This window comes from Colletotrichum tamarilloi, assembly GCF_030869305.1.
Source record: "Colletotrichum tamarilloi strain Tom-12 chromosome Unknown Scaffold_45.1, whole genome shotgun sequence".
NCBI lineage: Eukaryota > Fungi > Ascomycota > Sordariomycetes > Glomerellales > Glomerellaceae > Colletotrichum > Colletotrichum tamarilloi.
The window spans coordinates 76756-104313 of NW_026849428.1; the positions used below are offsets into that span (position 1 = coordinate 76756).

Sequence of the window (27558 nt, forward strand, 5' to 3'; positions counted from 1 at the left end):
TCACAATTCAAGCCAGGATAATCTCGACACTACATGTAGGCATAGGGAAAAGCTCAAGCTGCGTTTGACACCGGGGATCAGAAACCGGCATTGGTGTAGGCTAGGGCTCTCACGGCGGGTGACAGGGTTACGATGCGATTTCGTTGATTCTAGATTCCACATCTTGTCAGCTTGTCAGCACGATGGCGCCGGGTCTAGGAGAGGAGATAGGCTTGCACACCTACTTCCCCTTCTTTCGATCTGTCGTCACATATTCTGCAAGCCAAGACGGCAGTGGGATTGTGATGGCTTTTCCCTCGCCGTGACTTTGCTGACATGAGAATTCGGCTGTTTCATGATAAGAATGGAGTCATTACGCGGCATGGTATATAGAAGTGCTTGTGACTGGGCTTGAAACACTGGCGATGTTGTCGCTTTTTGGGGTGCATAGCCTACCATGTGCCTCACAGGAGGAGAACCAAGATTGCGTAGTCGATGGAGGGGATATCTTACGTGAGAACTCTATCCATCGCCCGGCTTGTCAGTCAGCCACAAACTTGCCCAGTCTCGCAAGGCACTTGAGCAAGCATCTAGCTCTGTGGGATGTCGATCACAAGACCCAAGCTACCTGTATGTGGGCTTTTTTGTAGAGGCACAGGCATCATGGATGCTGACAGCTTATTTGTGACAGCTCAGGACTCGCTCAATTGATGTGATCGTGACACAATGGTGATGAGGCGTCAAGCTGGGGTTATGGCAGCGCAATCCAATCAAGTTTAACTTGTCACACCTCGGTTCTTTGCCTAACAATCGATATCTCTGTTTGGTCAGTATTCCAGGAGTTTGATATCAGTCTTCTTGAAGCCGCGCGCTTCGTTAAAGTGAGATGTGTAGATGATGTGATCACGTTGCCTTGGCCACGTATGGAGAGAGAAATAGCCGTAGCAAGACCAGCTCGGGATTTCCGGGTGATGAATTTGAGGCGTGGCAAGCAGAAGCTTTTTCTCTCATGCAGTGGCGAGTTGTAGACGGAATGCAACCCCTTCACAACGTGCGCCTTTGAATCCCTTATTCAGTCTATCACTTGAGTTGAGAGATAATTTCAAGCTGGAATATGAGTTTATCTCTATAGTTTGAGGACATAACATTAAGAAAGAATGTCATAAGTCCATGGCATAGGAGCTGTCATACAACCATGGATAGGAGTGCATACTTCATCAATGGAACTTAATGCTGTAACTGTACCCCTGAGGTGAAATCAGAACCATTCATCTTCCTAGACTGCTGCAGCCTGCTAGCTGAAAACTAATGTTAGACACATCGACTGACTCTCTGTTCTCCGAGGACGAGGCTTTTTACCAATCATCACATGTTGAGTTCCATGGTATTTCACGCAGAGCTTGGTCGATAGCGACAGTCGGTAGGTCAGTGGCCGCATCAGCAATCAGCATCGGGTGACAAGCATACCGCAAGACCATATCAAAATGGGCAGGTAGGTTATTGAGAGATTTCAAGAAAAGATTTCTCATCAAAATATTGAATAATCCTTGGTGTCTAGAGACCAAAGAGATGGGAACCCAGCTAAACGTACTTATTGAGATTGAGCTTTGGGCACTGCCATTGTGAATACAAGATATAGACATGTGCATAACAACTATATGAAAAAAACCCCATCCACCCTTTTAGTCGACTCTCAAGGTAGCCTGAGACTTGAGGTTCCTACTGCTAGAGCCAACGTAAATCGCGTACTCTCCGCTTTCAACCTTCCACTCTTGTCCGACAACATCCCAAACACTCAGATCTCTCCGTCTCAGAGGGAAGGCTACGTCAGCTTTCTCTCCAGGACGGATCACAGCCTTCTGAAACCCACGCAACTGTCTGACTGGCTCCCCAGCTGCTTCGGGGAAGGAGATGTACATCTGGGCTACTTCGGCGCCTTGCAGAGAACCAGTGTTGGTAATGCTGGTCGAGACAGTTGCCACAATATCCCAGAGATCCTCGCGGCCACCGACTGTCTTGTCTCCAGTCGCGAATCCGCTGGTAAGCTTGGAGGAGGCTTCAACCATGACATCTGAAGAGTATTCGAAAGTGGTATAAGACAAGCCGTATCCGTAGTCGTACCGAGGCGTGATGTTGTACTGGTCAAAGTACTTGTAGTCGATGTAGTTGCCATCCGAATAATCCAAGTTCAACTCCGTCTCACTAATCATCGTATCCGGGTTATAGTCGCTCTCATTCTTAGCAATAGTGTGGACGAGTCTACCAGAAGGGTTGACTGCGCCGAAGAGAACGTCATCAATTGCGTTGCCGGATTCTTGGCCCAGTGCTCCAGCATACAACACACCGGTGACGTTCTCGTGCTCAACCCAGGCATCAACCAAGCGAGGACCAACAGTGTTTATCACCACAATGGTGTTGTTACAGACGTCGGCGACGGTAGTCACGAGCGTGTCTTGGCCGGCATTGGTCAACTCCGTGCGGTCGGCACCCTCGCCGCCCCAGGCATTGAGGAAGACAATGCACGCATCCGAGTCCTCAGCCACTCCAGTGGTGGACTCGGTGAGTTCGGTGCCGGAGCCCTGCATGCCGCTGAAGGACGTCTCGGAGGTATCGTTAAGCCACCAACGGAGCATGAAGCCATCCTTGGCGGCACGTTCGTTGAAGAGCTGAAGCGGCGTGGACAAATATGCCAGCGAGCCCATGGCGGATCCTCCGACTACAGCCATGTGGCCTTGCATTGTCGAAGGCTCGCCGTCGTAGACGCCAAGAGCGGTATTTGCACCCACGTACCGGGGGCCAGCATGGAAGCCGAATATGCTGATACTCGACTTGTTGACCAGCGGGAGCGCGCTGTTGGTGTTCTTGAGCAAGGCAATAGACCCAGCAGCATATTGTCTCGCCATGGCGCTGTGGTTGCCGCGGTCGTCGATGCGGTCCGTTACGCCTGCCAGGCTGGGATAACCGTTATCCTGCCCCAAGTGAAAGTAGCCCATCATGTTACGAATCACCATGTCGTCGAGTCTCTCCGAGGTAAAGCTGCCGTTGGTGAGGCCCACGCCCAGTGTCTCATTGGACCAGTAACTGCTCGAGGCGAGATCCATGCCAGCGTTTGCGGCATTGATGCCCGTCTTCTGCGCGCTGACATCGGCAGACACAATGCCAGGGAACCCGAGCTCGACTTTGAGATACTTGGCGAGGAGATCCTGGCTCTCGCATGAGTATGTTCCGTTAACCTTGTTCATGGCACACATGGCACCACCCATGCCATTGTAGACGGTATCGTAGAAGGGCCACAGGTAGGTCTCGTGAAACGCCTTGTCGCCGATGGTAATAGTGTAAGAACCAGAGTCGTCGTCAGATGTCGTGCCATTCGTTGTGGTGTTCGTCGATGATGCCTGGCGCGCTGTCAGGGTCGAGTTGGTTGATCCACTTGGAGGAGATCCGCCTCCTCCCATGCCACCGCCACCAGAGCCGGTACTCATGCGATTTGTCTCTTGCTCGTTGAGGATGAAGTGCTTAGCACTAGCTGTTACACCAGCAGATGACATTCCCTTCACGACTGCGCCGGCCATAATTCCAGCCTGATAGCTGTCCACGCCGTACGTCTCACCGGAACGACCGCCCCAAGCTGAGCGTCCGAGAGGTTCCAGTGTAGGTCCGTAGGCCATGTTGATACCCTTTCCCTTGAATTCCTGGCCAACGCCATGTCCCTGGCCCTCTGCGGCTGCTGTGTCCCATGTCATGGCCATCGCCAAACCGGCGGGCCATGTCGTGACGTAGAAATAGGTAAGAGGGTTGGTAGCGGAGTCAAGGTTGTGTAACGCGGTCCAGTTGCCTCCATCACCACCTGCAACAATTGAAATCTTCTCCTCGGTCGTGAGCGTAGATACAAGCGCCGACGCCTTGTCATAGGCATCTTGCCAAGCTCCTAGCTTGACTGTTAACATATTGGTAAGCGTTTGCTCATCATCAAGTAAGGAGGGCACATTCAAGAGACGTACCCGTGCCAGAACTCAGGAGCTGCTCTGTGTAGTTGGCCGAAGCATCGTCGGTCAAGGTGCCAGTCACAAAAGTGAGTATAGCTAGAACCCAGGCGGTTGATGGGCGGTACATCTTTGGAGAAGGTGCTGTCCCACCTAAGAAGTAGACCAGGGAGGATGACTCGGGTGTGTTGAAAGGGGCAGTTTCTCGATTCTGCAAGACTAATTTGTCAGAGACAAAAGAATGACTTAGGCGATGACCACCAACAGATTAGCATCTGTACCCTAATCAAGATCGGAGTTCAGCTCTGTATACTTAGACAATAGTTGCCAAGACCCAACTCTTATACCAACCGCCATGATACCTCTTGCTCTGCTGCATCGGTTTTTCTTCGGCTCAAGAAGTCACAAGACATGGGGACTTAGGCAAAAAGTGGTGCAAAGCTTACGACGAGCCATGTCCACAGCCCCGTTGGAGGTCGGATCCAGGCGCCGGGCTCGGTGAGCGTGACTGCCGGGGCGGCTACAAAATCCGAGGCTGTGAGCTTGCCTTTTGCCCTGGTCGGAAATTGTCCGCTCGTTCCGTTGTATGAGCAAAATGAGTAGGTTACGGGCGTCGGGCAAGACAGGTATTAGTAACCCCAATAAAGAATGGCATGGACGGCACCAGGCCATCACCAGATGCTTTGAGCATTCTGACCTCCTGGAGACGCGTCCTCAGAGGTCCAGCGTCCGCTTGTCATCCAACTAAATAGAAACGCCGAAGACTCTATCACAGGAAAACCACGCAATGCGGCTTGCGAAAGGCTTGAACTCCACGCCGAGAAAAGGGGCAGCGATTCACGTTTGTGACGTGGGTTCGGCCCAATGCCGACACCGATGTGCAGATCCGATGAACAACCCAGGCGATTGAAACAATACGGAGCCAGAAAGCCAATTCTATTGGAGGCTTCTCCTGTCAGAACGGAATTTGTGGGCTCGAGTCTGAACTTCCTAGGTTTGCTGGATTGTGGGCGAACGCCGGACCGGCACTTGGGGGTGGGGGTTCCACGTGTCGGTGCCTACCGATGACCCAATGTGACCCAAAGTTGGTCAAACTGGAGATGGTATTTTATAGTCTCATCTCTTCACATGTATAGGAAGCTTGTTTCTTTCCATCCGCTCTCAAAGTAGGGATCGAAGCTAAATGCTGTCTGCCCACTCTAATATAAATGTTGCTATCAAGCTTGCAGGTTATGCTAGGATCGTCACTGATTCTTCCGAGCCGAAGGACCTAGGAAACCAAGCCATAAGTCTCGGACTTTGCTATGACCCACTCATATAGTGACACATAAGGCGATCACTTGACAACCTTGAAGTGCTTTTGATCCAAGAGAATAACGACATCGGAAAGTGGCCTGGATTCCATTTGAACGCCCGACTAAACTCTTTCATGCAGACGACGACTATGGGGCCAAACGGTGGTAAATGTACGGAGTAAGTAGTTATCTCCACTCAGTCTGCCTTCCACAGCCGGCCCTTGAGTTGTGTAATTCTTACGAACAACGAATATCTGGTCATGTTGAAAGGTTGCTAGAATTCAGGGAATGGCCGGAATCACTTAATATCAAATCGATGAGCTTTGCCTGAAATAGAAGCTAAAGTTAACTACAAAGACTTCATTCATAGATGACCAAAATCGACTACCCATGCTTACAAGTACGTCAGACAGTTTATTACTAAACGCAAAACCCCAGACACTATACTTATATATCTTCGTACGCCGTCAAATGCTTCCGGTCCATTCAGTTCTCCCGGAATGTCTTGCTTGTTCAAATGCAGTGTTTAGTTCTTCTCGTTGCTCATCAGTCAGCCTTGACCTGTGAAGGCCCAAGTCTCGATCTCGCAGCGTCCCTCCGCTCCGAGCAAGTAACACGGAGAGTTTCATTCTGTCAGCGCCCAGCAACGTCGTGACGAGGCAAATGTCTAGCGGCGATAACCCGTCAACGTTCCGCAAGTTGGGATCCGCACCGTACTTCAGAAGGAGTGATAGCGTCTTTGTGTCCTTTGCGCCACCCTCAACCCTGAACCTTGAGTCGACATGATGGTGTAACGGCGTATTTCCGGCAGCATCCGTGATATTGGGGTCGACTTTCCTTTCGCAAAGGAGAAATTGGACTAGCTCTGCGTTATCGTATGCAGCTGCTTGATGGAGAGCATGAAGCTCCGCAGCTTCGTGTGTCGTCAATGAAGAGCCTGCGTCAACAAGAAGCCTCGCCATATCCACGGTCTTTTCGTGCGCTCGCATTCTACCGGTTCCTAATAGGAAGTAAAGGGCGTTAGCTCCGTGAGAGCTCACGGGGTTGTAGCCCATCGTCGTCTGCAGCGCCAGGCAGGGAAAGCTGGCGTTATATTCGTCGCAATAGTCCTCCACATACGGCAGCGAGCCATAGTTCCCTGCATCCAGTCCCGGTTGCACTACTGCCCTCTTGTTGGGGCCCACGCCAGCTTTGTGGTTCAACAAAATTTCAAGGACATCTTCCCTTCCGCACAATGCCGCCCAGTGCAGTGCACTCATGTCGAGTCTCCGTGGCTCCCTCCACCAAACCTGGTACTCACAATGCTCACAATACCGAAAGCATTCGTTCGTCCATTGCAGCGGCATTGTGTGATCGTCCGCATCTGCATTTGCGCCGTTTTCCAACGCAAGCTTCAGGGCCCGGACGTTGCCCCTTTTCGCTGAGATTAGCAGAGCTGAAGAATGGTTCTGTTCCGCATCCCTCCGATAGAGCACAGGCGTGATAAGTTCGTAGAGTGCGCGGCACGAAGCTGCCAAGTTTGCAACGTCTCGCCAAACGTCAAAGCGAGGAAGCATGCAAAAGGGGCACATCTTTTCGGTCTCATATGGTAGACAAGATGACTCCCAATACTTTTCATAACCGAGAGAAACCTCTTTGGCGTACAAATCGAATAGTGCATCCACAATGCAGAGGATAATCTCAGAGGGCAGACGTCGTGTAATGCCAGGGGCATTCGGCTTAGCCAGCGCATGGTGATATCGGCGCTTTTCTTGTGCATCGCCGTACAGCGGCACATGGCTCCATACACATGGACATCCGAAGAGTGCCGGTACCTTTTCGTTGGCCGTGGCGGGAAAATCTAGTCTAAAGATCAGCTACGTTCCGACGATGCCGGTGGGCATGGTGAGGATTGCGCAGTTGGAGCTGACTTACGTGAGTGGGCCATTCTGAACTCAGGCACTACAAGCCAAGCATGGAATAAGTGTAAATACGAGCGTTCTATAGCAATGATTTCTATTATATCGCAACTTAATGACGAACGTCGTGATAACGAGTGTGGTGATGAAGAAAATCAACGCTTACAGGAGTGAGAATAGAGAATTTCACCATCTCCTGAGCGGAAATGCCATCACCATCACTGAGAGTCATTGACGGAAATTTTTTCGTCTCAGTTGCCGACCCCTATTGCCAAATCTCCAGGGTACGCCTGCATGTCATTGCAGAAGCGTTGGGCAATTCTAGAAACCGTGTCATTTGGCTGTCAGAGTTCAAGGGACATCCCTTGTTCAGTGCGTGGTGCAATGCTGCTTACTCATAAACTTTCGAATCATTGCATGAACGGTCCGGAGCGAACTCGGAGGCAACGGTTAGTAACTGCAATTTCAAACACGACGATTATATCTCGTCACTAAAGGGTCTCTTGGCCAAATTTCGGAAGAAATGATGAGCCACTCACCTTAGAAGGAACAGCACGTAACGTTGGTTGCGTAACAGTTTATTGCTCAGAATCTATCGATTGCTTCGATGACGATATCACATCCACCACAGTTCTCAGCGATAGTTAAGGTCTCCAAGAACACATTTGATTTTAGAATTTAGATCGAATACTTCAAAAACCGCGCCAATTCGGGTGTCCAACTGCGCTTAGGGTCATCGAGGGCTAAGCCAAGTCCGTGTCCTCCCTCCGGGATGATGAGCACTTGCGTTGGCCGCTTGTAGACTGCCATGGCCTCCGCAAACATGAGCGTGTTCTGCACAGGAACAGTGGTGTCACTAAAAGTATGGAACAGGAAGGTTGGCGGGGTGGTCCCAGAGACACGATTCTGCGCTGACAGCTCGTGCTGCAACTCCGCGCTCGCATTGGCGCCAATGAGGTTGTCGCGCGAGCCTTTGTGCGTGTAGTTTCCCTCAAGGGTAATGACGGGGTACGCGAGGATGCCAAAATCAAGACCAGCCTCTGGGTTGGTGAGTGTTACGGCAGAGAGATGACCGCCTGCCGAGAAGCCCCAAATCCCGAGTTTGGTGGTGCGGTTCTGCGCTCTGATGTACTCGAGGGCGTCCAGTGCCTCATTTTGTGGTGTTGGATAGAGCGGTGCCGTTGCGTTTGAAATAGTAGTGTAGTCAAGAACCCAAGCATCAATGCCGAGCTTGTTCAGGAACCCCGCAGGAATGTAGCCCTCCTTTGATATGGACACGCGGGCATATCCGCCTCCGGGACAAACGAGAACTCCGGTACCAGTCGAATTCTCTGCCGGGAAGTACGTGATTTGCGATGTTTTGAGTCTACAGAATTTGTTAGAACGAAGTAGTTATCAACGTGTTTTCCGATGTTCTTACCTCTTCACAACTCTATGGGCATCGAGAAATCCATCGCTGTTGACCTCCGTCGACATTACGAGTGCACCACTGAGGAGAAACCCCCAGGCCAATGCTAAAACAGACTTCATATTTCTTAGCTGCGCCAAGGACAGTATATAATCAGGGATTGTGCGTCTTAGCTCACATCTTACTACAATGATCGTTCAGCCCAGGAACGGCCACTAGATATATATCAACAACTACTCCGGGTACCCCGCGCAATGCAGTGTCGACGTTCATACCTACCGACCTATGAACAGCTACTCCGGTTGTCCGGCCCCCATGTTTTGATTTGAATGCTGCACCTCGTCATATCAAAAACCGAAAGACTGTTACCTCACATGAACCTTGGTGAAATCCACCAATGGGAGCCTAGCACTAGTCAACTAGAGCACATCGTCACCGGCGCGCTAGAGCGTGCTTCTTAGAGTGGAATCTCTCGCGGTTATCCCATGTTAAGGTTGTGGGTCAAAAGCTGGGGTTCGCGCAAAGTAATAACGATTCGATAACTTTTTTACCAATACTTTTCGGCGCGCCTACCAAGCCTCAGAATGAGGTATTCATGAGGAGAAGTTAAATGCTATCAACGCTAGTGTCGAAATCACTAACAGGCGGCCACCTGTGAATTTTTCTCAATCATTTAGAAGGAGCTTTGGACACCCTTTTCATTGTGATACCGATATTTTGGCATTATGTGATTAGAATAAAAACCGTTATGTCCGCACTTCAATTACACATAAGATTCGGTGCGACTAGGTCTATGAGCCAGCTATGGTCTATGATAAGAACTTCCGTCTGAAAGCTCACGTGATTGACCGGGCGGCTGTAAACCACAGCATGTTTAGGAAATCTTGCAATGCTTGGTAATGTTGCTTCGAATACATCTTTGAGAGAGCGCAGTGCTAATATGTCAAATTCCTTACGATAAATAACATGTGAAGAGAAAGTGGCGCTCAGGTACACATAATTACATGTACTGATCAGTGCAAAGATCAAATGCCTCACTGGGACAGCAGGCCCAAGCCAGTGTGCAAGTCCCTAATCATACGCTTGTGAGGGGCCTCAGCCGCGCCACCTGTGGTAAGCACAGTTGCGTTTCTAATCATCTCGACCACCTTGAGGATGTCATCTTGTGTAACAGCGTTCTCCTTCTTGACCCAGCCCAACTCAGCAGGAAGGCGCTCGTTTTCTGCAAACCACATATTAGTCTACAGTTGTCTCAAGAAGCTATGTTTGATGTGTCTCTTACGGAAGAAGTATTCGACCAGTGTCTTGTTGACGGTTCCGGCGGTCATATCGCCAAAGACAATGATGGGGGCAGCGACCTCGCCAAGACTGAAGTTCTCCACGGTTGCAGTGAAGGTGTAGTTGGGGTTGAAAGCTCTTGAGGTGACCTGTCGTGCCAATTTGCTGTTGGCAAGCTGTTGCGCATCCAGGGTATCCTTTGTCCAGTAGGCTCTCGACTCGTCGAAGATGGATTGGTTGAAGACATGATTGTTGCCAAAGGCAGCATCGGTGCGACTGTGGACAAGGTGTTAGTGTAGGCCAAGTCTGGATATACTCGTCGCTCCATAGCTCGAACAGGAAGAACCAAAGCCTGGATATGTCGAGGCATTGTTCTCCTACAGACGGGCAGAGCTTAAACTTACCTCAAGCTAGCATCGTGCTCCAGGACATTATGAACGTTAAGTTGGTCCCTGATACATGTTGGATTAGTGGTGCGTTGCGCCAAGACTTCAAAGGGGCTTCTTACAGAGTGAAGAATGTGGCATTGGGTTCTGGGTTGGCAATAAGGGCCATGTTAAACATCAGGGTTCCAAGATCGGTCCCGAAGTTGAGACCGTCCTGAAGACCTTTCACAACAACGTCCTTCGTCAGGTTCTTGCCGTCGTGGGAGATGAAGCCGTGGTTGGCCAAAGTGTTCATCATTGGGCATGGGCCACGGACTACATTATCAGCACTGGAAGCTCAGGTTTGGTTCATCAGTATAGTGTACTCACAGTCATCAGGTCCAGCAGGAGTCCACTCAGTGGGGGAAGCTCTGCGGAAGTGAGGGTTGGCCAAGTGAGCAGCAGCCAGGTGAGGATTGGCTGAGGCCACGCCAAAAGCAGCGGTGATGAAGGTGAAAGACTGCTTCATTTTGAGTTGGTGAAGATTGGTGTCAGTTTGAGGAGCTAAGAAACGAATGAAAGATGAGATGATTGCTGTCTGTTGCCAATTTTCTTCCGACGAACCCTTCTCACGGCCTCATATTTATATTCAATAACGCCGAGAGCTCATTACACATACATCTCTCGCCCCCTATATTCATTTCCGTTTTATCCAGAGGTGACCATACATCATGACGGCCAGCCCTCTCCTCACACCGGGGCTATGTCGTTTCCCCGTTCATTCGCCCCTGGTTCAGAATCATGCCAACATATCGATGTCCGCAGATCGTCTCGTCCGAACATTTCGGTATCGCTCCAAACTCCCCATCTACAACTCCACGGGATATTTTGAGAGCCAATCAGAGATAGTATGATGACCATTTTGCATGGTTGTCTTTGCGGAGGTGGTGGGTGGCTACAGGCATAGGTGCATCTATTCCCAGTGAAACGCGGTGCCGCTCAGGCGTTGCCGAGCCAGCCTATACGCGGAGACAGCTTTACGATACGTCATGGCGACCTACCACAGCGCACAACACCAAACATAAAGACGCTCAAATACGCGGAGTTTGGAAACGAACTACGAATTCTCAACAGAAATACAACGACACCGCCCATTCAGAGAGCTCAGTCGAGCGGTCAACCACGTTGCACGTCAAGGCCCGTCTGAAACAATCTGCTCCCGTCTGCGGCATTACAGCCAAGCCAATGGCCGTAAGAAGCTTACATTAGAGATCACGGCTATGTAGGCCAAGCATCAATACGCCGTACGTATAGGGACAGCCAATCATAGCCCCCAAGTTTCAAACCCACTTCCACGTATTCACGTGGATCGACAAGACCCCCGTCCACCTTTAATGTTATTCTCCGGAAGTATCGACATACCGCCAAAGTCCGGTAGCTCCCCTTCACTAAGAGGTTTCCACTGGACTTCATATGTCATTCAAAACAACGAAGAGGCTAAGCTTCTTAGCTAAAGCATCACATCGCCCCCAGCTTCCAGTACTTCAATCAATCTGCAGCCCTAAAGTATCGCGCGATCCTCATGAACCTGGATCCGGCAAGCATTCCGTCCTCAACCTCTGACGTCCTCGACAAGACCTCAACCCCGTGTTTGAACCATTCAACGCCCTCCGCCTCCCACGAGTGGCACCAAGAAGGCTAAGCCTAGTCCCTTCCATGAGCACTGATTCGCCGGCGTGTATCTCACGGGTACCGCACTCGAGGCCCGCCGACTTCATGCGGTTCGAAGCAAGGCTGAGTTAGGAGGGGCGGCGGACAGTTCTGAATCTTTCCCAAACTTCGGGCTCGGTTTCGGCGTCGGTTTCGGCGACTATCTCGGCCAACGGCCCCCGAGTGCGCCTTGATGCGGAGTTCTGCCGTCTCCTCGCGACGACAATAACAACGGACTACTCCGCCCCCCTTCCGTCCCGGTAGAGTAGACACGGGGGAGGTTCGCCTCTGATGACCACGACGCCACCGCCGCCCATGTATCTATCTTGTCGGATACCCGGGACGAGATCATCACTCTTCGACTTTGGTCAGCGGACTTTGGAGACGGAGCTCATGCTAAGACCGTGGCCAGTCAGAGGACGTCAAGGATTCGAATAGTCTGCTGCAGCATTCATAGCCAGCTCCGCCATTGTTGACAGTATGTCAGATCAGGCTAGTAGAAGGCATCTACAGCTCGATAACCCAGCTTCTGGCCGGCAAGTGTGCCTCCGACAACAACGCCCCCGAGACCGGTCCTTGCGAAGACGAGTCGACCACGAGGCTCGACGTAGCGTGAGGACTTCCGCAAGCCATCCAACGCTATACGACATACCGAAGAAGCATTCTAGGGCACTTCGTCAGCAACATGGAGATCACCAGGGATCAGCGCGGAGGAGGATGAAGATGCGGAAACATCTTTCGGGCACCAGAATCTGACATGATGCCAGCCCAGATGCGCGTCTCCGGATTGGACAACATACGGCTCATCTCAACATTTGACAGCTGAGCCAACAAACCTTCACACCCACAAAAGAGACACGCCTGATAGCATCCCGCCGCATCGAACTCACCCTACCCTCCCATCCCACCTACCGACAGCCCATCGAACACTAGTCTCCGGCGCATGTAGCCAGCCCTGTGCCGCAGGAAAGCACGATCAACCACGTGAAGTCGAGATCCCCGATGTTCATCACCAACTACACAGCCCACCGGACCGCGTCACGCAACATTCGGGAAGAGGGGGGCTGACTGAGCACCACCCTCGACAGAGATGGCGGATCAAGGAAATGTGACGCCGTCCCTCTGACTTTCAGGAACCGTCATCATCGTCAGCATTCTGCGACGCTTACATCAGGTCTTGGGGATGCAACCCTAAGCAACTTGACTAAAATCATGGTCAGATCGATTCGAAAGAGCTTCTCCCACACGTCTAATCGCTATCGCCAAGTCTCATTTACGATACCTCATTTTCGTCTCTGGTCCACCGCCCACTGGCCAGCCTTGCTGTCCACACGGGGCTCTTCACAGTCAGCAACCCCCGAAACACCTCGGAATTCCGCATCTTCCTCGCATCCCGTCTCTTGCGTGGTCCGATCATAGAGTAAGCCCAATCACATCGCCAATGGTCTCAGCCTAAGCCAAGCCAAATGAGAGACGGCGTAGAATAAGCTCCCTCTCACGCGCTAGTTCAGACTGTCAGGCTGCCAGACAATTCCAAAGTCCCAATATCAAATGAACCAAAAAAAAAAAGTGCCGGAGTTCCACCAACGCATCCCAACCTTCTAGACCAAATGCCTCTCACCCTTCACCCCGCAAAAACAAGAGCCTAGAATCAACACTAAACGCTCATATGATGGGTCTAGAGCGACTATAATCGGATCCGGACCCTACGGCCTTGGTCTCTCCCACATCACCCGTTAGGGCTGGAATGCCCGGCGCCACCAATCTCCAACACCAAGTCTCTATCCCTCTCCTATTCCAAACCCACATCAAAAGTTTTGCATGATGACGACGTCCGCTACGGCCATAACATCCATAACCAAACAACAAACCCGTCCGCATCTGACAATAAACGTGCCTCCCTCCGCCCAACCACCGGACCCCCCCCCCCTTCCCCGTTCAGAACGGGGTGAGTGAAGATGTGGACCCGGTGTAGTCCCACAGCGCAAGAACACACGCCCACCATGTGAACGCATCAAAACGACCTAAAGACCACCGCCCTTCCGCACACCCTCCCCCCTTCACAGCCCAGTTGCGATGTCCCAGGTGCTAGTACGGGCCCCGTCGCCCCATCGGAGATTATTTACGTAGAGTAGACTGGGCAGCAGGGCAGAATCAGGGCCAGGGCACCAGGCGAGCAGGAAGGAATACAGGACGCTCAAGGGTTGAAGGGGGTGCGGTGGCATGGACCGCATGGTAGGGCAAGGCGGCGAGGACGGTAAGGATTCTTTGGCTCAAGGGGGGAGGGGGTTCACTTTTTGCGCTCATCTTCATGACGAAGAGCCTTAGGGCGCAGGGTGAAGATGGGATATGGGGAACAAAGTTCAAGCCGTCCGTCCCATCGCCTACGCGCTCGAAACTTAAGCCGCGGTTGTAATGCGCTGGGGTGGTTCCGGGGGAGTGAATAGTGCCAAGAGGAAAGGGGGGCGCATCCTCTTCTTTCGCCGCAGTGTCGGACCAAAACATTATTGACCTCAGCACCAGGGCGAAGGAGAAATTGCCAAGACATTTTCACCTCCAACGTCAACCATGGAAACGAACCCCTAACTTACGGAGTATGGAGGACCCAGTAGGCGATTGCGTACGCACGCTGCTTTGATATCGACGAGATAGTTTACATAGCAATCGGGGCTAGTGTTAGTCACGCGTGGGAAGGTAGTAGCGGCAGTAGGAAAGTTTAGCTTGGTGAGATTGATGTGCGGCGATTTGTCTAGGATGAACCAGGCCAAGAAGGGGGCCATCCCGATGAATAAATCGCGAAAATCGCAAATTGTCACCCTTTGAACGGCACTAGCAAACGGCACTACTGCTTCACACTACACTACATCCGAGACGAACCTCCGTTCCTGGTCCCGTCGTTAGAAGATCCCCATTTTCCCAGCATCTGGCTAGTTTTCTTGATTCCTCATGGCATCAAGTTAGCGGGAAAAGTACCCCTTCCCCGTTCCCTTGGATGCCTCCCTGCAAGATGCAGGATTGCAGTGGCAGATTTGACAGGTTTACACGTACCATTGAGATAATGAGTGATACGCAGCCTAGTTATTACGGACCCGCGATATCTGACTCAAATGGCGAGCGTCATCGATCCCTATCGGTAAATGCTTACTTTCTATGAAGAAATACCGAACCACCCCACCCGCGCGCACCGAGATAGAGTGGGACGTGATGTGAGTGACAAGTATCCGTAACATACGGATGCAAAGCAGTTTACAGATACATGACAAAGTCGACTGTTACGCAAGACGAACACGAGGTTGTACGAATCAATCGCTCTCTCTCTCATGCCCATAGACGAACCACGGTTGCAAGACCTCACGGCAGGAGATGGGAAGGTTCCCGCAGTGGAACCTTCATTCCTCTTTTCCCTTTCGGAACTTCCGTCCGTGCCATGAATGATCAACAGAGACAGGCTACAAAGTCACACAGAGAGAGAGATGGAGAAGCCGGACAGAATATGACAGAGAGTTGTGAGAGTCAATTCTCTGTAAAAGTTGGGACGATTACACCCCCTCCGGAGCCATCTTACGAACCGCTGACAAAGCATTGTCGTTTTGGAGGCTCCTGGTCAATGGAGCAGAGCAAAAGTAACAAAAGTAAGTAGTGTCCCCGAATAGCAATAAACACCCCCCAAATGGCAGCGGAGCAACCGCAAGTATCCAGCAAGGCTGCAACTCCACGGCACTGCCTTTTCGCAACCCGACCCAGAAAAGATGCACTCGCCTTACTCATTAACCCAAATCTACCCGCCCCCCTTCCACTCTGACAGGCACACGAACAGCGCTTGATAACGACCCACTCGACCCTCCCCCCTACCCCAGGCGGGCTGGATGCTCCTTGACCACCAGCTATGCCTTCTCCCTGCTCTGAGAGTATCCGTACGGATTACCTGAGTCTTTTCTCTACCACCTTCCCTGAATGTTCGGTTAATGCCGAACAGAAATATTGGAACATCGCCAGATACGGCTCCTCTTCTGCCAATCTGCCCCTGGGGAATATGACCCAAATGCAGACAGAGTAGGCGCAGCAAGGGAAACCCCCCGTGGGTATATCCCCTTCTTTGGGCAGAGATTTACATTCAAGTCCCGAGCCGATCGTAATGACGACACATACTCTTGATCCACAACCTCACATGGGAAATGGGGACGAGAAGAAGAAAAGATTGCAAAGGGGGAAGAGAGGGGATGGAAGACAGCGTAGACTGGAGAGAGGACAGAAGTCCCATTGTCAAATCAAATCGTCTCCATTAGACGGAATTTGCTCCGGACCAGGGCAAATTTACGGATACCCAGTTGAGCAGGAACTCAAGAGAGGCCAAGCCCATGCAGGACCTGTGAATGACAGGCTTCGGCATAATGCAGCCCCAGTACCTAGTATCCTCAAGGTCATGTCCGGACTTCTTCAATAGTATTGAAAATGGTTCAATGCATGTCTTTTGACTGACGGCGGACGACCATCTGACATGGACTGAGCGGAGCTGACGAGAGCAAAAGCCAAAGGACAGATGGCCCAACAAGTAAATTCGATGAGGCCATGCCTGAACCTAGTCGTAGAGGACTTGAAAGGGATGATCAAAGAACAACGAAGAATGTTGATAATGAACTGTCCCGTTGCTAAGTCGGATGCTTTGCACCGGCGAAAACGACATGCATCGAGAACTTGCACGCCCAAGCAACATGGACCTCCGTGTCCGGTACACGGGGCATGCAACGTAACGAGCCCCAAGCAGAAAGATTCGATGCCTCTCTAGAAGAGCGAATTCCGTATCATCTAAAGACAGAACGATCTGACAAGAAAATGCCTCTATTCAGTCTTAGATGCGAAGCCATCGTCACCGGAGTAGATCGCCAGCTCATTAAACACTACTTATCCGCTCCTATAAGCCTTTTACGATAGAGCCTCACCAGTCGATAACATTCAATGACCAAAACTTATCAGTAAGGTAAAAACAAAATCGGAGATCTAGAAAGCCACCTCCCATCGTGCCATGTGGCCGTTATCAAAACCGAGCCAGGGGGAACAGTATACTAGACTCGAGACGAACAAAGATCGACCTCGATCAATCAACAAAACTCACCAAATCGTCGCAAGCCGTGGGGGCCATCGCCGGGAAAACACTTTCTGGTCCGTGTCGTCGCGGTCATCGTGGTTTTGGTCTTAGTGTAAAAGCTTCAGAAAAACGTGTGCCGTGCGAAGGGTTGATGAGACGGATAGTAAGTACCACACCATGTCCGATCTGAATCTTTCCACCCAGGGTCCGGCGGGCAGGGCTGTGTGGTTCTAGTGTACTTCATAGTGTAGAATCTAGATACCGTCTTAGCGTCCTTCTTACTTTGCGGCCTGCCTCATTGAACCTCGGCGATTCTTTGCCTGACTTGCCAAAAGTGCGGTGTGAGAGAGTTTTTTGTCGTAAGCAATGCCACTACTCGCGCTTCTTTTTTGCCATATTACACGCCGTCGCGGGCGGCATCTTCCGCAAGGAACATCCCCCTTGAGAGAATGCATGCCAGAGAATGCATGCCAGAGCCTAAAGAACAGTCAGCAGTAACAGGACCTGCAATGCACAGTACTTGTCAGGCCCTTGTGACGTAACTCTCAGGATCAGGAACTTGAGCCCATTTGGGTAGTTTGTCCATTTCGCAAAGTCCTTATTACACATCTTGCACCAAAGGTCAGCGGTCAGCCAAACGGTGATTACCCTTTTTTGAACCCCGTATATCCCCGTGGGCCGTGGCTCCCGTGGCTCCGGAGATGCAAATTCGCGGAGAACCGTACTAATCGTCAAAAAAGAGACGGACGCTGAAGAATGTGGAGACTCATGGCTCCAATGCTCCATTCGTCCTGAAAAAGGGCCGAGCATGCTTGCTTCTCAAATCTTTTAGAAAAAAAAAAGAGGCTTGAGAATCTGACGGTATCCTCCGTGTTACCAGCAGTCTAACACTGCACAGTAAGCTTGTCGCACCGCTGATCGCTGCGTGAAGTGTATGTAGTGTAAGTATCTCTGAACCTCTGAACAAGCCCGGGCCCCAAGATAGAGAAAGGAAGCTTGTCCGTAAAAGGCGTTTCATCCTCATCACCAGCATACGGGATCATCGCCCTACGGATACGCAGGTTGCAGGCGCACTACATGTATGCCGGGACCGCGTTGCGCAACGGGACACCCCTTCGCCTGCAACGCTGGGGCGGTTCGTACTCGTTATCGTCGTTGCCCATTACCATGGACCATCGCATGGCATGGCATGGTATGGAAGCGTGTATTCGTACGTCTGACCGGGTTCTCTTCCCCCTCCGTAGGGACTTAATCACCGTCTCTCCTGCGTCCCTCAGGCCTGCAGAAAGTGCAGAAATTCATTCCTTCAGTCCGTCTCCCCTTGCCCATGTCCCGGACGAACCCTGCGGCCCTGCCTTGCCTTGCCTTACCCTGCCTTGCTGCCCTGCCCTGCCCTGCCCGTAACCTCGTTGAACTTGGCCCCCAAACTGCAACATCCACAGGGCGCAAACTCAAAAAGAGTGCAAGACCCCTTGGTTGATCCATCCGTATGTATCCCCGACGTGGGAACGGGGTTTTTGATGGAGCAGCAAGCCGTACCTACGGACTGCTGCGTACGCACCCGGCCGGGACAGGCACCACGGACAGAGCCCAGGTCCAAGGTGAAGGCGAGGGAAAGAAAGGAAATGGCGCGGCGGCGGCAGCCCTCTCCCTCTCCCTATCCTATCCGATCCCGTCACCCGTGTCCGTACTCCAAGGATCAAGTCGAGATTTTCGCCGATTGATTACCTCTCGGCCCCCTCCCCGGTCGCCCCCAGAGCGTTCTATCCGTGTCCGTATCTTTACTCTCTAGACCGGACTGAACCATACTTACACCCACCCCTATGCATGTTATGGCATCGGGCAGAATCAGCCTTGGTCAGAATCTGATATACACACTTCCGCAGGGTTCAGGTCTCCGGGCGCAGGTTTCGCTGACATGCCCTGGCGATGGAGTAGTGTAACAGTGTGGAAAAAAGCAGATTTGACAGCGGACGATACACTACACATGGGGAATAGTTCGTGATTTGGTCGTGTTCCGACTCCCCATGAGAGTTGAGCTTTGATGTTGCATCGGAGAATGTAATGATGGGAAGAACCCCGCGCGTAACGCTGCCTTGCTTCTCTTGTGCCGGCACTGGCCAGAGAAATGCTTACAGGATGCCAGTCGTCAAATGGTCAGCAGCAATTGTTTGGCCCTAAGCACTCCGTTTGGAATGGGCCTGTCTCTTGCTCCTGGGGGCGAGGCCCGTCAAGCCAGCTGAATCACGGATATTGCCTCGTCTTTGGCATTTCTTGTCCCCAGGCTCTGGTGGTCGACCCCTCGTGCCCACCCCCCTTGGAGTCCGAGACTAGTTCGCATATACGACCTTCTCGTGTTCTTCCAGAAGACGTCTAGCAAAACCTCGTACAACCAATACAGGTTAAGTAAGCAACAGCACACAAAAACCGAGAACGGGTGGTGGACACTGGGCACTGGTCCCCGTGTCCGTCCCCCCGTTCAGCCGAACCTTGACCTGCTGCCGCTGCTGCTGCCTCTCCTCGTCATGTGGGGACCTTGGACGCTTGGGAAACCTGAAGGTTTGTGCTTTGCCAAAAAGCGTAGGCCTTCCGCCCTGCGCGGCCCTACAGGCGAAACGTGTGACATGTTCCCAACTGGAGGGTTAGCGCACCGCCCTAGCGGCAGACGGACCCTTGGCGTTGTGTCCCAGGCAGAGGAGTTACCTAGCTGTGCGGCGTGCCTGTGGCCGGTAGGGCGGAAAGTGCGGGATCATTGATCAGCGCGTCGTGGTTGTTGACGCTGCCAGAAGGTTGAAGCCTTTCCCAAACAAGAGGGCATCCCCGTCCTCGACCTCGGCATGTCAGGGACTGGCTGGGAAGAGCCGGGCAGAGAAGAAAGGGGGGCGTTAAAGGGGAGGAGGAGGGGGTGGGAAAAGGGGAGTTTTTTCTCAACTTCGCGATTTAGCGCAAGCTGTGAGAGAGAGGGACCAGGTCCATACCATGGTGTGTAAACCCAGGCCAGGAGTCGTGGTTAGTCGCCGACCGTCCCCCCCGGCTCTTGACCAGCCTGCGAGCGATCAATCGCTTCAGGTCAGTGACATCGTCGCCTTGCCGAATTGGGTTATAGATTCGGGACAGGGAAATGAGTTGCTATCGCGGCCTCTCAACCCCTCATTTTGCAGCTTCATCATCGCCGTTCTAAAGCTGTCAAGGAATGAGGTCCCAGGTACCAGATGGGAGGTTCTGCCGAGATTGAACTCAAAAATAAGCACATGAAACCCCGCCGTAGCTAACTGCATTCAAAGCTTTCCCTCGACCCGGTAGTGGTCTAGAAAGGAGAAAGCAAGCGCGTGTGTGCCTGTCAGAAAGCCAAAAACAAGACAAAGGTTTATCAAATAGCGATACATCATAAAGGGAGCCCTCGCAATGCCAGGTTGGAGGTTCTACCAAAGGCTGAATATGACTCGTCGAGAACGCTCGCAACCTCCTGGACATTGCTTCTTGCACTGCCACACTCGTGCCGGTGATCCAATGTCGAGTTCAGAGTAGAGGTATCCACAAACAGGGCCGGCCGGTCGGGGACAGAGAGGGGGCCACCGGGGGGGGACAGGGCCATGATGCCAATCTCCCTAAAACGGGGGCGTCGCGGGATTTTATGTAGTACCCAGCAGGAAGGGAACAGTTTAACAGCTAATACCTGTGCAATCCGTGGGAGAGGTCGTCGTCCAAGGATGGGGGCTGCAAGGATAGACGAAGGAGATGATGGTTAGGGCTTCCGGCAGTCGAGACGCCGGTGACGGGACTCCAAGAGAGCAATACCTCCGGCCGGGGCACCGCCGGCTATTGGCTGTGGCCCGGCGAGGAGCACGCGTAACCCATGGAACGCACACGGAGGCCCAGGGGCGGATGGGCAGCGCTTGTCCGTCTGGGAGGCCATCGACGAGCCGTTGCCCACCTGGTGCGACGCCATTGCGAACCCAATGCCGTGAGCGTGGTGCCTGCAAGGGGGACCATAAGGCTAAACTCTCCTCAGTCAGGAATTGTCCTTGTCGGATGAGGATGACTACTGAAATCTTGCTGTTGACAGAAACTTGCTTCATCATGGGCAGCTTGGTATGTATCCCATAGACCTGCCTGCCCCTTCGAAAGGGGCCCAGGGGGCTGCTGCTTTTGCAACTTTGTCAATGCTCCGTGTGTGTCCCCGCCGCCACTCTACCGTTACCTCCGTGGACCGCGTAAGCACCGAACGCCAGCCGGGAAAGCGACGAATGGACAATGAAGCAGTACGACATCTTCCCGGCCGTTCACAACAAGTGTCCGGACAGGTCCAGGAAACATGCGCGTCGCAAGTTGATCTCTGCTTGCCTGCGTTGTTGCACTCGCGCCGATGGGAGGTTCCATCCCGGGTGTTACTGCTCCGGCATGGCTGATCGCTGGGCGCAGCTCGTTTGGACTGGAGATCTCAGGGGTGGGTTCGGTTGGCATGGGACAAAGACCGATACTCCTTGACGACTGGCTCCCCTCTGCCATGCTTCCATGCCGCCGTGCCTCTCGATCGTCGCTTGATGTGAACCACCTTGGCCAGAAGAATGACACTCTGATGATCTCGGTTGACCGGAGACACCCATAGTGTGGCCGATGGGGGCACTAGTGTCTAGCCAGCCCAACTGGCCCATCTCCATCATCCCTAGGCGGCTGAAAAAAAATAGTATAGGTGGTGTAAGTAGAGGCAGCCGCAGCCAAGATGAAATCTAGGTTTCCAAGACGCCACCACCACCGCCTGTTCGGCGCAATTACACACTTCAGAACCCGAGGCATGGCCCTGTTCGGTTTTTGTCCTAGTCATGCCCCTCGCCCGGTGCTACCGCGGGGCCCTTTGGGCTTTGGGGCCAGGACGGCAGATCATCGCCGTCGATCCAACCAAAAGTCTCCTACTGAGGACCACCGTCGACGCGCCTGTCGTGCCCAATAAGGCTTCTCGACAGCGAGTCAAACTGCGCGACCTTGTCATGCAACGTCGTAGACTTCATATACGGCTAGTCATTCTTGGGCCTCTGTACTCGTATACCCACTTTGTGGTACGTGATGGTGGCACGACGTCTCGCGCAACTTGGAAGCGATCTTGTTCAACTCCACGCAGGTTAAGCGTCGAGAGCTGAAAAAGCCGGTAACTAAATGCTGACTGGAAGGGATCACCGACATGAGCTGATGACAGGCAGCCAGGCGGGTAGGCCACGCAAACTTCCGAAATCCTTCTAGACCGCTTCCATGCGCTTGCCGAATGGGGCACTCCCTCCGTCCTCGCTCCGTGTCCCGATGAAGAAGCCATGCCGATTTTTAATTTTTCTTCACAATGCTGACAATTTGAGTGTAACGACCCTCGACTTCGCACAACGCCATGCGGGTTACACGCAGTGGCCAGGCTTCAGCCGCGGATCTAGATGCAGCAGAGCCCCGGAACTATTGAAAACGCTGGTAAAGACGTGCTGATGCCTGTCCTCAAGACACGAGAATGACGAAACTCTTTGGACTTTTGAAAGTTATCCTCTTTGGTAGTGAATTGGGGGCCCATATCCAAACCAGGTCCCATTCACCGGGAGTTCGTGCCGTTGTACCCAAGGCCACTGATGCTGCGAAATCCTCAACCCGTACTCCGTACTTGTTATGTAGGCTCTTGCGACTGTTAAGGTGGGCTTGATGTCGGATGTTGAGTGAGTAAGTGACGCAGCATTCCCAAATAGTCATCTGTTGCTGAGGAAATGACTGATCGAGACAACGGGGGTGGCGATGCTGATAGGATGGGTCCGAAAGGCAGCAGATCAGCTTCAAGTAAAGAGTAACAACCCGGAAAGAGTCAAATCGACCAAGCTATCAGCCCTGTCAGGACCAAGTGGTATCACTCCGCGTGCCAGTTTGAAGTTCCGAACGCCTGCCCCCGTGCCCGCTAAAACCGACACCTCGGTACGGGCCCCGCTTCGCCCGGCGGACGACCGACTGATTCGGAAGCCTGACCGGCCACAAGATTAGCTTCACCTCCGTACGGACCTTGGCATCGTCTCGTGTTCCGGAGGCTCTGTTGTGAACCTACCGGACAACCATACGGCCGACACACCGCTTCCTCGATGCCTGTCTCTCATCACAGCGTGTATTCGCCTTTAGGTCACAAAGTGTGTACGAAATATGCCCGGGGCACAGTTGATAATCCCTGCTATAGCCCCTATCCGATGCAAGCTTCGCTACAGCGACGAAAGAGCCTTTCAGCACGAGGCGTAGCAAGCCGGATCGCTTGTGTGGCAGGTAGCGTGGGGAGGACGTCAATGTCCGAGGACCGCTGAAGAGAGCGAACCAACCGTGCAGATCTTAGTAGACGCAAGGCTGATGATATGAGTGAGGCGCCTCTATCGAAGCTTGTAGCATTGAATAATGGCTTCAATGATGCCGGTGGAATTAGGACCCCAAAATAAGCTACAGATTTTGCTACTATACTACAAGGATCTAACTCTGATGCGCATGAAGTGCAGAGAAGGAGTTCGCAGCTGGCCGTCACGGAGTAAGCCATGTGCCATCTGACAGATTCGAAAACCGATAAACGCCGTGGGCCATTCCATCGAGTTCCGGAGGGAGCTGCAGTCGACGTTGTCGAACCGCCTATACGTTGGCTGCGGATTCTGGCCACTCAAAACGTTTCCCCTCAATGCTAGTCCACGGAAGGACTGAGATCCTAATCTTTTCGTTGGTCCAAATACGCACCAAGACGAATAAAGGATCTTGTGGACATGTCTATTGTACCGTGATCGATGCTGCACCTGAACGGCACAGTTCCTGCTGAGTGACGGCTGAGAGGGGTACGGAGCGGGGAGATATGCTGTCAGGCCTTAGCGGCCGCATCCCAAGGGAGACGGATAGGTAGGTACGTAGGTAGGCCTAAGTAATGCGAAGATCCCCTCGCGATTCTCGTGCTGTTATGTCTGACTTCCTCGCATAATATGGCCAAGTGAGCGAATGGTGGCTGGGGTTATGATCTTGCAACTGGATCAAGTGTGAGTCAGGTGAGAGGGGAGGCGGAATCGACGGGCGTCTGCATACGCCGCAAGAGATATTGGCGTATTGACAATGGGAGCATTTATGCCGTGCCTTAGAGTTGCAAGACCTTGGGCTTCAAAATCGTGACGACGCGCATGAGTTAATCTTCACGGCGCAACCTGAGTCGTAGCAATTGCGAATGCAGGTTGCCTCGGCCTTGCAGGCCATGTTGGGACGTTTGTGTTTTCGCAGCCAAGGCTGCAGTTCTTCACCGCCAGCTGTTTGCCTGATATTATCCCAGTAAACAAAGGATGCTTCGAAGATGACAGCTTATAATCCTGGCAACTATCAATTGTACGCCTTTCAGTCATATGACCGCCGTAGGCAGCAGAAGAGGTCATAATGGAGGGGAGGTGGTTCGTGAAGGAAGTTGAAGTTACCGACACAGCGGGCATGGCCCCGCCCCTTGCTCGCCGGCTGTCTTGCAGACTGCGTAGACCAACTAGATGTCATGACAAGTCGGCCTGCTGTACATGTAGTGCCAGTAGCTCTGCTGAGCAGCGGCGTAGAATGCATCAGGGAATGGGGCATACAAAGAGAAAGAAAGGAATACCTAGACCGTTAGTGTTAAGGCGTCTGAGACATGGATACAAGCAACGGTGCGCCTTCATCCTTCTCAGCACGCCACTTTGATGGTACTCGTGGTACTCTACTTCAAAGTCGAGCCTTGCCGGCCGGCTTAGTCTACAATGTGCTGCCGTCGCATTGTCTCGTGTCAGCATGTGTATGCATGTTGCCGGAAAGGGCAACGCCACATCCATACCCGGCGATATCTGGTCACTGTCTGTTCAGCCCTGTATCCGTAGGTACTCGCGGCTGCTTGCAGGTCTTCGGTCCCAGGATGAGACCGTAGCGCCCGGTCACCGCAGGGCGCGCATGTCTTGTATTTCATCGGGCTGACTACCAACCGGCATTGTTTGGGATTCCGATAAGCTGCCTGGACTTTTGGAATTGAGATGATCGTGCATGCCTACGTTTTCGCGTTCTCCGCTGCAACAGTACGACGTTGCGGGAGTCCTATTCATGGAGATATAGGTAACTCGGCTATCAGATGGGACACAGAGTGAGACTGGACCTGGCTTAGGTACAACGATGCCTCGGTGGGCTGAGAGTGTAATGAGTCGGTTCGGATTACCTCTTGTCTCAGCTAGGCATTGCCCGCGGCAATTTCCCTTTACTCGCAGGGCTTTAGCTAGATGTCGCGTGGCTTGTCGTGGCGGCCTAGACTGGCATGTTGTGTACTTAGTGATGTATGTACAGAGGCGCCGACGAAGCAAGTTGATTGGGACTGCCTGGCAGCTTTGGTGGGCGATTGGATAATCGGCGAACCTCTTACAAGACGGACAGATACTGTAGACCAGGGGCCCAAGACATCGAAATCGCAGGGCTACCGTGTTCGTCCAAGTGGATGGTGTTTATCAGTTCGACAATGGCAACCAAACCGGCAGGAAAAGGCTCGATAGTCCTCGTCGAACTGCCAACACCCTTTAGCAGTGTTCTGTTATTGCCTCTCTTCCGCACCCTCCATAGCAAAAACCATGGAGCAGAAACCACGACCATCCTGGCGGGCACGACGGGTTAGAGATTAAGCTTTAGCACCGCCCCACGGGACTGTCCCTTCCTGTTGTCGATGACTCTGCTCGCTGGAATGACAGCCAGTCAAAGGAGGATGACGACGCCGGCACGGCGTATCGGGAACGCTGTCCAAACGCCACGCAGCCAGGTGATTGATTACCTGGGGACCTGGAAACTTCTCCGGAAGGATGGTGATGTAAATACAGGACCCTCTTCCGCGCCCGCACCCACCTTCCGAGATGTCGTCCGGGTTGCTCTTCAACCTGATGCGGGCGTGCCGGTCTTCAGCAACGCCAAGCCATCATGCGAACGGACCAGGCCGGAGGTAAATGGGACGTCCGCACACATCTGGACCTGCGACCAATCGATGGGCAGCTAGACATCGCAGGGAAACACTGCCCTCTTTCCATTGCCTGAGCTATGCCGCGACATTTGACATCCAAGTGTAGGTGAGTTGAAGACCAGGTTCAAAGTAGGATATTGGAAGCAGTGCCCAAAGAATTGGGCCCTTGGCATGGTCGCTAAACGACTAGAGGTCTCGCTCTGAAATCAGCAGTCATGAACCAACAGTCCTGAAGCCCAACCCTCACTTTGCAGTCCGCGCCACAGTCGTCACCAGCCCTTGAACGTCATCGCCGTTGAAGAAAATTTGATCTTGGGCACGCGGCCCTGTCTTCGATCGAGGCATTATGGCCATGGCATCTAGCTACCTGTGCCACCCAGCTCCCAGCTCCCAGCTCCCAGCGATGTGGTGACAAACCACTCGAGTACTTAGTCAGGTGCTAGCTGGAAAGGTGAATCGTGGTCTTGGCTTGGTAACTTGACTTGAGATGGCTGTAGCCTTTGATGGCATGTAGCGATTATGGCGCCTAGTGAGCGTAATGCGAACAATACGGCCGAGAATGATGGTTGTGTGGATAACCAGCGTGCCTGTTCTGTCTCTCCCCCGCAATAGAGTTGTGCTTCTCCGATACCTCCAGAGGCAGTCATTTTTTGATTGGCTTCTGCCACAACTTGAGCTTAGGAGAAGCGCAGTTCGGGAGGCAGATTTGAAATTGTTCCCGAGGGATGGCGTCCTGCAGCCTGCTTACTGTCCATGGCAGTGGAGTCGATCGTTGCACTAAGATGCCCACGCTATTCCAGGCGTCCGTATCCATAGAACTGTTACTCGAGACAGCACCGGAGCATATTGTGTTTCTCAAGTCCACATTGCTTGCGCTGCACCACTCACATAGGGAATGGACCGTTGCTAAGAACAGCACTGGTGCCGCCTTCTCTTCGCTCAGCATCCTTAGCATCGTCCGTCTGAAGTTCTGCCTCTCCATCATTGGATCGCTTCAAGGTGAAGAGGGTGTAGACACCGCACGCGCTCTTGAGCAATCTGAGCTTGGCCGCTAGAATGGCAGATCTTGTTCGGCCCACAGCAAAGATCGGCGGGGGGTCTGATGCCCTACGGACATTGGGATTGTTGATTCCCATTGCTTGTCTTGGATCCTTAGCTGGGGCTTGCAAGACCTGGAAGTTTGAACCGTTAAACCTCGACTCTCTTTTGCATTATAGGATTGACTGTTGAGATTTCGATATCGTGTCAGCACACCGTGAGAGCAGAAAACGGAAATTCTCCATGGATAGAGTCGAAGTGGGTAAGAAGACCCGTTGGCGTGCAAGGAGGCACAGAGAGGTATGGAGTAGAGATGAGCTTCGTTCTCACCGAGGTGAGTTTTTTTTTTTTCTTTCGGTGTGCTTATGTTCTACAGGAGCTTTGGGCACCAAAGCCATCTACTCTGTATCCGTACGGATAGTGGTTCTGACTCAGCTGATCCCATGCCTAGTGACTCGTCTCGAACACGAATCGAAAGCCATGGTAGGTAGGTATTGAGGTAGGTATAGCGAGCATCGAGCCTTGCGGAGAGGCTAGC

At 52.5% G+C, this 27558-nt stretch overlaps 8 protein-coding genes across 8 annotated transcripts; 1 reads left to right on the forward strand and 7 right to left on the reverse strand.

Moving 5' to 3' along the window:
• Positions 1-1661: 1661 nt before the first annotated feature.
• CTAM01_10177 (beta-glucosidase) lies at positions 1662-4092 on the reverse strand (the record flags this gene model as incomplete). The annotated part of the gene is made up of 2 exons (XM_060526193.1): positions 1662-3916; positions 3981-4092. 2 exons carry the CDS (start codon positions 4090-4092, stop codon positions 1662-1664), a joined length of 2367 nt encoding a protein of 788 aa, XP_060379138.1.
• Positions 4093-5724: 1632 nt separating this feature from the next.
• CTAM01_10178 (uncharacterized protein) lies at positions 5725-7184 on the reverse strand (the record flags this gene model as incomplete). The annotated part of the gene is made up of 2 exons (XM_060526194.1): positions 5725-7097; positions 7172-7184. The coding sequence occupies 2 exons, from the start codon at positions 7182-7184 to the stop codon at positions 5725-5727; spliced, it is 1386 nt and encodes a 461-aa protein (XP_060379139.1).
• Positions 7185-7833: 649 nt separating this feature from the next.
• Positions 7834-8631, reverse strand: CTAM01_10179 (endo-1,4-beta-xylanase B; the record flags this gene model as incomplete). The annotated part of the gene is made up of 2 exons (XM_060526195.1): positions 7834-8521; positions 8576-8631. The coding sequence occupies 2 exons, from the start codon at positions 8629-8631 to the stop codon at positions 7834-7836; spliced, it is 744 nt and encodes a 247-aa protein (XP_060379140.1).
• A 966-nt stretch (positions 8632-9597) lies between these two features.
• On the reverse strand, positions 9598-10735 carry CTAM01_10180 (uncharacterized protein; the record flags this gene model as incomplete). Its single annotated transcript, XM_060526196.1, has 5 exons — positions 9598-9785; positions 9846-10117; positions 10246-10293; positions 10350-10542; positions 10597-10735. 5 exons carry the CDS (start codon positions 10733-10735, stop codon positions 9598-9600), a joined length of 840 nt encoding a protein of 279 aa, XP_060379141.1.
• A 4437-nt stretch (positions 10736-15172) lies between these two features.
• CTAM01_10181 (uncharacterized protein) lies at positions 15173-15870 on the forward strand (the record flags this gene model as incomplete). Its single annotated transcript, XM_060526197.1, has 2 exons — positions 15173-15548; positions 15824-15870. The coding sequence occupies 2 exons, from the start codon at positions 15173-15175 to the stop codon at positions 15868-15870; spliced, it is 423 nt and encodes a 140-aa protein (XP_060379142.1).
• Positions 15871-20747: 4877 nt separating this feature from the next.
• Positions 20748-20951, reverse strand: CTAM01_10182 (uncharacterized protein; the record flags this gene model as incomplete). Its single annotated transcript, XM_060526198.1, has 1 exon — positions 20748-20951. The coding sequence occupies one exon, from the start codon at positions 20949-20951 to the stop codon at positions 20748-20750; it is 204 nt and encodes a 67-aa protein (XP_060379143.1).
• Positions 20952-23466: 2515 nt separating this feature from the next.
• Positions 23467-23847, reverse strand: CTAM01_10183 (uncharacterized protein; the record flags this gene model as incomplete). Its single annotated transcript, XM_060526199.1, has 1 exon — positions 23467-23847. A coding segment is annotated over one exon (381 nt), but the record flags the coding sequence as incomplete, so codon positions are not given.
• A 2812-nt stretch (positions 23848-26659) lies between these two features.
• On the reverse strand, positions 26660-27118 carry CTAM01_10184 (uncharacterized protein; the record flags this gene model as incomplete). The annotated part of the gene is made up of 2 exons (XM_060526200.1): positions 26660-26759; positions 26871-27118. The coding sequence occupies 2 exons, from the start codon at positions 27116-27118 to the stop codon at positions 26660-26662; spliced, it is 348 nt and encodes a 115-aa protein (XP_060379145.1).
• Between the last annotated feature and the right edge of the window lie 440 nt (positions 27119-27558).